This window comes from Myotis brandtii, unplaced genomic scaffold, assembly GCF_000412655.1.
Source record: "Myotis brandtii unplaced genomic scaffold, ASM41265v1 scaffold134, whole genome shotgun sequence".
NCBI lineage: Eukaryota > Metazoa > Chordata > Mammalia > Chiroptera > Vespertilionidae > Myotis > Myotis brandtii.
The window spans coordinates 856,249-865,315 of NW_005354756.1; the positions used below are offsets into that span (position 1 = coordinate 856,249).

Here is a 9,067-nt window from a genome sequence, read left to right on the forward strand (position 1 = left end):
AGACAGCTGAGGGCGGTGCAGAGGGTGGACGGCGAGCCCCCAGCGCACCTGGGCGCGCTGCTGGCCAGATACATCCAACATGCCCGGAAAGGTAGGCTGCCTCCCCTGCCCTCCTCACCTGCGCCCCTGCGCGGCACTCCCCATGCGGACCCTCTTCTCTAGCGGCTGCCTGATCGAGGCGGGCAAACCTTCCAGAGGAAAGGTTTCTCTCTCTCTCTCTCTCTCTCTCTCTCTCTCTCTCTCTCTCAACTGTGCCGGGCAGTGCAGTTTCCTGCACATCCTTTGTGGCAAACGGAGAGTTATTAGTAAGGGAACTTTTTAAAAAAGCTTTCTTTAAACTAATTTTTGGCGTGGTGTTGCTGATAAAGTGCTGCACCATATTCTGGAGACATGTAAAGAGAATTCCTGAACAAACTGCTGCCCCCAAAAGGGCTCACAGATCCATCCAATAGCCTCTTCTGTAAATGCAACGGAACCGGGCGCCCAGCTCCTGGCACTCCGAAACCCTCTAGCAGGAAGTGGCCCCTGCTACGCACAACTTGAGTGCCCACTGCAAAAAGGAGTGACAATGCGTCTGTTTTCGCCCAAGTCTGTAACTGGAGGAGAGAGCCAGGAGCAGTTCTGAGTTCTTGGCAGTGATGTAGCATCATTACCCAACAAGAGCCCCGCTTGTGATTTTGCTCTTGGAGAGATGTCCCCAAGTGCAGCGTCCGCAAAGTCCTTCTCCAGGAATAAGGTGACCCAGGGGCTCGCCAGCTGAGTGGCTTACAGGACCCTCCTCCCTTCCCGCCAACCCACCCGCAACCCGTCCCTTTCCTGGACCTGTCTCATCTTTAAAGAGGGAGGAGGTGAGAGAGCCACTTTGGGTGTGTTTCAGAGGGAAGCTTGTCCACATCTAGGGTCCTAAGGGATCGTGACTGCGATTGAGGCAGGTTTTTTCTATCAACTTTATCCACGTGGATGGTGAACACAGCGATGGGTGGGGCGGTCTGGACAATAAAACCACGGCAGACACTGCTGGGAGGGACAGGGGTGGCTCCTTCTCAGGAGGCTCACTTAACCTACTGGTGTGCCGGGGCCTCGATTTGAACCCTCACTCCCGTCTCCATTAGACTGGCGGTGGGGAAATGGAGGGCTTCTCTCTCCAGAGTCTCCTATGGTTTCCTGCCAAGGTGAGACCAGGACCTTTTAGAGCAGGCGATTTCAGAAGGAAGGAACAGATGATTTGTTATATTTCTTCCTCTCTTTGGGAAATTGTCTCAACTACCATCTTCTTTTGTTTTAATATATGTTTTTATTGATTTTTAGAGAGAGAGAGAGTGATAGAAACCTCAAGGCTAGAGAAACGTCACTGATTGGCTGCCTCCTGCACACACGCTACTGAGGATGGAGCCTACAGACTGGGCATGTGCCCCGACTGGGAATCGAACCAGGGACCTCTTGGTTCATGGGTCGACACTCAACCACTGAGCCACACCGGCTGGGCCCAACTACCATCTTCTGTTTTACTTCCCTGCTAATTAAATTGAAAGAGGTGGACTACCAATCAGCAGTCAGAAAGCCTGAAAACTTTTGAGGCTCCTAGTGATTGTCTGAAAGTTATTGAAGTATCTGTCCTTAGATGTGGGTTGCATTTCAGCTGGGCCAGTCTGGTATGTCCTTGGCTTTTCACTGAGCCATACTTGCAGGAAAGATGCCCAAGAAACAGTTCTGGGAAGGAAGTTAGTCACCAAACCACTTCCCTAGAACTGACCTTGACTTTTCCCCACACATCTTAGCCTGGAGTCATGCTCTTCTACCTGAAGAATATGAACAAAGAACAAATATTTACTAACATAAATACTATACCGTTTCTTGGATGACTTGACATATTTTGAGATCGAATCAGATTTTTTACTCAACTGTGGGATATATTATGCTTAAAGAGTCTAAAGAGGTAATGTACTCTTTGGGCAGTGCTGAGAAGTTGGGCATTAGGACTTGTCTGCAGAGGTTTCAAAGTCCTGAGGAGAAGCGGGTCCCTTGGGGAGTGAGGGGTGTAACGGACACCTGCCCCAAGCCCAGCAAGGCCCCGGTGCCACAAAAAGTGGGGACAGTGTTCCCAGTACAGTGGAACCACTGAGTGGGCCTTTGTCCCTCTACTCTTGAAGCCACCTTGGCTTTGCCCGTGGAGGCCCCTGAGTTTGCACAAGAGGAGGCTTTATGCTGATTTCCTCCCAGGAGGCCACTGTGTGTGATCTCTGGGCTAGGACTGTGTCACGTGCACCTGAAGAAACCACCTCTTCACGTCCCCGCTCCCTCGCTGTGCTGAGACACAGAGAGACTCGTTCTGTTCCTAAGGACTTAACTGCCATCCCAAAGGGCCCATTTCAGGTTCAGTGATTGCATTTTGGTCAAAACGGCTGAATTAAATCACCTCTTTATTGCCTCTCTCTCTGCCCACCCTCCTCCGGATGCTAGTGATGTGCTGAGTTCTGAGGTCTGACGGTGCCTTTTTCTTAATAGCACTTTTTTAAAAAAAGAAGGAAGCTTTCAAATGAATGATTTTTAAACAGTCTTTATCTAGCAATAGGACCTTCTTTTTCACCATTCCAACAACAAAATATTGTCAACCCTTTACCTTGACAAGAGCCAGGGGTGCTGAGGGATAGAAAGGAGTGAAGGACAGACATGGGGGAGGACTGCGGGAGGCTCGGTGGGCGTCTGCTGAGGGCCAGCTGCGTGAGGAGAAACACCCCGAGGCAGGTCCCAGCTGTGAGAGGCTGGAGCCGAGAATCCACCTGATCCTTGCAGATCGCAAACCTCGCCCACGGCTAGTACATTCTGCCCTCCGTCCAGTTACACAGACCTGGGTCCTTCTCTTCTCGTAGATTCTGGCCCAGCGATCCCGCCCCCCCCCCCACACACACACACAGCTCTTTGATACCTTTAAGAGGGTGCGCACACCTGTTGCCTGGCTCACTCCATTGCTCTCCTTTGCAAATGGAACTAGCGATGTTCTAGGTGTAACGGTCCTGTTTCCTCCCTCCCTACCCCTACAGCTCCCTCTGGCCGCATATCCATGATCAAGAACCTGCAGAGCCGGGACCCCAGCCACCGGATCAGCGACCGGGACTACATGGGCTGGATGGACTTCGGCCGGCGCAGCGCCGAGGTGGAGGAGTACGAGTACCCCTCCTAGGGCTCCAGCCCTCGCCAGGGCCACGGGGAGCTCCCTCCTGGCCCCCAGGAGGCAGAATAACAAAACACTCACACTCACAGCTCATTGTCTCTGAAGTCTGGTGTTTTAAATGCCTATTTATTAAGTTCTCAATGTGAAAACCCTGTAAAGATTGTCTGGCGCAGCCAACGCACCTCAGCAGAATTGTACAAACGGGAAGGCAAATGTCTCCCTCCCCATGACCCCTGGTCCCCCAGTGTCGCTATGCTATTAAAGTGATTTCATTCTGTGCCCTTGCACCCTGTGTCTCCCGAGGGCAGAGGGCCCCCCAGAAGGTGGGAAAAGGGAAGCCTGATTCCCGTGCCCAGGGACGAAGCCCTGCTGCAGATGGTCCCAGGCAGGGCGAGAGAAATGAGGGGGTTGGGGGGAGGGCAGGGAGCTGGCTTCAATCTTCAAGCACAGAAGATTTATCCTGGAATTCCCACTGGGCCCTGGTGCCAGGTTAGGAAAATAGCCCAGTGACACCCAATATGTTTGTTGAGTGGTGTGTGTGTGTGTGTGTGTGTGTGTGTGTGTGTGTGTAAGGACATGTGTGACAGCAGCACCCTGGTTCCCGGGCCCCAACTGGGCACCACTGCAGACAGACAACCCTCCCTGCTTGGAGCGAGCCCCCACGCGTCTGGGTAAAGCCCAGAGGGGCAGCTGGAAGCGGAGCCACAGTAGCGTGTGTGGAATCTGAGGTGGCTTTGAGGGGACCTGGTGGAACTTACTGGGCAGGGGGGGAAGGGAGCCTGAAGCCCTGGTCCCCTAACCCTCACTCAACGCCACCCCGGAATTCAGGACAGGCCCCTCCTAACTGCCCCGCCTTGCTCTGGTCTCTGCCAGGAACCGGGGCATGTAGCCTGGCTCTCCCTTGGCCCTGTCTCAGGATTCTGGTCGCACTTCTGCAGCTAAGCTAGTGAGTCTCACAGCAGCTCATGAGCTCTGCTTTCAGGGAGCCTGGGGACCCCCACGATTCCCCTGCCTCCCCCTCTTCCTCCTCTCTCCCACCCTTACCCGCTCACTCCTCTCCCCCCATAACCTCTGCCAGCTGCCCCTCTTGAATCCCTCCAGCTGGCAGGGCCTCCACCCTAGGCCACTCCTCCTCCTCCAGCTGTTCTGGCCCTTTGCACCCCCGGCTCTGCCCATTAGGGCTGCTCTATGGGCTCCTTTTTGCTGATCCACTGAGATGTACAAGTTGAAAAAAACAACAGCTATCATTCTAGCCCAACACACACCCTTTCCCTACCCCCACTCCCGTGTTATAGGGAATAAACGTGCCTGAAACCACGCAACGCAGTGAGGATGGAGCCTGCAGCCCTCTGGGGAGTCAGCTCCTGGCCCGGCTGAGGCATACAGTTGCCGGTGGTCCCTGCACTTGCGGACGGCTCTGAGCCTCAGCTCTGAGAGGCCCAGCCTGCCCTGACCGGTGACCACTCAGGTCTCAATGTGGTCAGCAGCCAGAGGGTGGACAGAACTCACTTTCCCAAGACTTGCTTTTTCCTAACCCGACTGTAACACTAAAGCGAGGGGATCTTTACACAATGCACCCCAACATCTGGCCCCCAACGGAACCTTTGTGCTCAGGTTGTCAGTCACAGGTAAAAGGGAGGGGAGGGTGGGAGAAATCTATGTTTATCCTTTTAACAAACAACAACACAGAAACACCATTTTTTTCTTGTCTTAGGGTTTAAGCGATAAAGGAAAGAATCTTGACCTCTTAGCTAGATTTCCAGATTGAGCCACATTAGCATACTGGTGCTTTTTATCAGCATCTTCAAATTATTGCTAGTCCTGAAGATAAGTAAACCAGAAGTCAAGCCAAAAGAGAGAAAAAATATTGCCTCGCTAATTTCCCCTGAGACTTCAGAGCAGGATTAGCCAAAACCTTGGGTATTTCTTAGGGAGACTGGCTAAGTACCCACAACCCTGGGCTCCCTCAGTGTGCTGTGGCCGTGTGCAGCTTGGGAGTACGGGCTAAAGTCTTAAAGAGTGAGGCGCCATGCTGTCTACAACCCACTTTCAAATGTCTCTGGGAAAAGCAAAGAGGAAAGTTATTTTTGCAAGGAAGGGCCATTAAGATGGGGTGGATTGATTTCCAAAGGGGAGGACACCCTCGTATAGAATATGTTTTGTAAACTATGTTTTGCTTTCCTCTGTGTCCTCCCCATTTTGTGCTCAATTTCTTCACTTATACCCCAAGCCTGTGCGTATGCCAGGGGTGGGCAAACTTTTTGACTCGAGGGCCACAATGGGGTCTTAAACTGGACCGGAGGGCCGGAACAAAAGCATGGATGGAGTGTTTGTGTGAACTAATATAAATTCAAAGTAAACATCATTACATAAAAGGGTACGGTCTTTTTTTTTTTTTTAGTTTTATTCATTTCAAACGGGCCGGATCCGGCCCACGGGCCGTAGTTTGCCCACGGCTGGCGTATGCTGTCCCTTGGCCTGGAGTGCCTTCATCAAGGCAAACTTGGCTCAGGCCTCATGACTTCCCTCAGCGTCTCGGTTAGGCACAGCCACCTGCCTGAATTGCTTCCCAGGGAAAAGCCAACACACCTGACTGCGGGCTTGGATGCTCAGGGCCATTCCTTCCAGTTTTCTGCTGTCTCCAAGCGCCCTCTACTGGCCACAGAAAATACATTCTCCCAGGATATGATGTTTTCCAGCCATGAGCCCAAATGTGCAAAACATGAATTTTATATTTTTCTAAATCTTGACTGAATCCCCCTTATGAGCAGCCAGTCCATTCAGATAATTCAGAATAACTTCCCACTGCCACCAACTTCTCCCCAGGTGGCGTCTACGTCCCAGGGCCCGCACTCGCTTGTTTCTCCCTCAGATCACATCAAAGGCGGCTTGGCAGGGAGTCTGGTCCACAAGGTTCCTCGGAGACCCGGGATGATGGGTCTCCGCCAACTTGTGTCACCACCATTTCAACACGTGGCTTCAGGGGCAGGAAGCGGCATGGGTTCTTCTCTGCTCACAGCCCACTGGCCAGAACAGTCATGTGCCCTTGCCCACTACATGGCTGGGAAACATGTAGACCAGATGGCCCGTTGGGTGAACACCATGGTTTCCCAGCCACAACTGTGATTCATTTCTCTACCGACGCCCTTCTCTCTGCTTTCCAAACACACCAAGTGCTTTCCTACCTTTGCGCCTTGGCACCAACTGTTCTCTGCGCAAATGCTCTTGTGCTACATCTCACAGGGTTGGCCCAAATGTCACCTCCCTAAGAGGCCTTCCCTGATATCCCAAGGTAGCCACCCACTCCCTCACACCACCCTATTGTAAGTAATTCCCTGCTCGCCCTCATCATGCCACGCTTCCGTGTCTAGTGCTGCCTCTCTCCTGTGACCTGATGGCAGGCACATTCCACGAGAGAAGCCGTTCGCTGGTTTATCATCAGATCCCCCCGACTAACAACCTGGCACATGGTAGATGTTCAAAATATTCTTACTCGGCCAATTCATCCTAAGGATTCCTGTGCCCATTTTCCAGGTTAACAAATGGAGGACCCAAAGAAGTGGCTTGTCCAAGGCCACACCACTACTAAATGGGTGCACCTGGCATAAAATCCACACTGCCGCCACCCACTGTTTACTGGCATAATTTCACTGCTTCCCAACTTGGAGGTGGCAGAATAAGTTTTATTTTATCCTTTTCTCACAATTCTCCATTTGGTGATCCTCCATGGTGTTCGGTTTTTAAAAGTCTCTTAACACAACTCTACAGCAATTTGGTAATATCAAGGAATTTATCTTGCAGATGTGCTCACGTATGTGTAAAATTACATATATGCAAGGTTTTTTCATGTTAGTGCTGTGGTAGCAAAGTTAACTCAATGCCCAGACATAGAATACTGGTCTATACTGGTCATATTGGTTATGTGCACACGGTGTAGTAGTATGCAGCCCTGAAAAGTAGGGAAGAGCTTCAGGTTCTGATTGGAAAGTTTAAGATATTGTATTATGTTAAAGGCCCGGTGCATGGATTCATGCCCTGGTGGGGGGTTGTGGCCTGCAGGGACCAGCCTGCTGTGGGAGCACCGCTCATCCCAGTCAGCCAAGCGGCACTCCCACTGTGGGAGCTCACTGACCACCAGGGGGCAGCTCCTGTGTAGCAACTGGTTGACTGGTCATTCTGCCGTTTGGTCGCTGGGCTTTTATATATATATAGATAAAGGGCAGGTATAACAGTATGTAAAGAACTGCATGGCTTTTGTTTAATTTCCCCAAACAGCTGAAAAACTTCAAGTCTTACATAAAGAGGTCATCATCTACCAATGAGAAAGATCAAAAAATGCAAATCAGAATGCCATTGTGGTTTCCATCATTTGAACTTATTTTATTGATATTCATTTAGCAAAGAAAATTTTATTATTGATTTTTGATGCATTACAACACACTTTTTGAGAGTGGTTGCCCGATGTTGATCCTTTATTTACTACACTAAATACTGCAACCTCTGAATTGCTGATTTTTCCTTTGTGATGATGGGTGGTTCCTCTCTCTGAATACATAAAGTGGTCCATTCAATCCATGGTTTTCATGTTCCTTTGTTAATCTACCTACTGCTTTAAAATACATTCAGATAAAAAGATATATGTTCCTTGCATTGAGTGCACGCATACAGCCACGAGGAGTGTTGAAAACAACTGACCAACACCTTCGTGTTCACAGAATAAATAGTCTGAAATCGTGGGACTGGGGTTTGCTCCTGGGGACTTCCTTACAGTATCTCCGGTGGACATAAGGTTACACTCCTTCAATTGAACGACACATCCTTTGCCAAGTGGGGAGGGGAGTGTGTGTGGGGGGTGCAAAATGGCAATTTCATTTGCATGTGATGTTATCCTTGCATAAATGTCGGGGACAAATGGCCACGGGACAACATGAGGTACACTGTAGTCTTCAGATTAGAATAAATAAATGACCTGCTTAGACGAGAGTGCCAGACACTCTGTGACTGGAGCAGGAGAGAGGGTGCTTGTCTAAAATACAGCACACATAAATAATAAATACGAGTTCAAGACCCAGTCAGCGACAGCAACGGGACGGGGCCCCCTCGCTCACTCATGTTTGTGTCACGAGCACCTTTATCTTTTCCTAAGGATAAAAAGTGGCACCGGGAGACAGAGGGCTTTCGGGGGGCAGAATGTGTGGGCCTCGAATGGCTGCCACAAAAGACCACGGAAGGGTACGCGCCTGGACCAGACTCGGGTTTCAGAGTAAGGAGTGGACCCAGCCCCAGGCCAAAGCCTCGTTTCTCCCGTGAACCAGTCTGGTATGACGTTTGCTTCTGGTTCTTTTTCCTTTGTTGATGTATTTCATTCATCACCTTTTCCCCGTCCCCTTTCCCTGTAATGCTATCGTTGAGCTTGTCTTGGGTCAGGTCTTACTCAATTGGGTTGTGCCACTTGGGTCCCAGAAAGAAGCTATCTCCTGAGCGGCTTGGTGTGTCTGCCACTTGTGTTTCGGTGTCACAGAACCACAGAGAGAACGTACCCTGGGACTTCCCACCTGGGACCACGCCTTCCCTGCCTATAAAACGTAGAAAAATGGAACCGGACACGCACAGCAGAGTGTAAACACATTCTCTTTCGGGTCAGGTGTCTGGCCTGACAGCTGATCACAAGACATTGAAGGATGATTTCAGGTTGAAGGCGTGGAAAGCAAAAGTCACACCTCAAAAAGGAAGCGACCGTCCACTGAGGCAGAGTATGAAGGTCTGGAAGGAGCTGGATCACCCAGAAAAGAAAGAACAGCTCTCCCTCCTGTCCTGAAAGCCACGCCAGCTGCATGTGGCTGTGGACGGAGGTTCCTTACGCTCTTACAGGGTGAGCGAGGCAGGCGCCCAGGG

The 9,067-nt window shown here is 50.9% G+C and overlaps 1 protein-coding gene across 1 annotated transcript; it reads left to right on the top strand.

The window, feature by feature from the left end:
* Positions 1–3,451, top strand: CCK (cholecystokinin; the record flags this gene model as incomplete). Its single annotated transcript, XM_005860435.1, has 2 exons — positions 1–91; positions 3,042–3,451. Coding segments are annotated over 2 exons (231 nt in total), but the record flags the coding sequence as incomplete, so codon positions are not given.
* Positions 3,452–9,067: the final 5,616 nt, after the last annotated feature.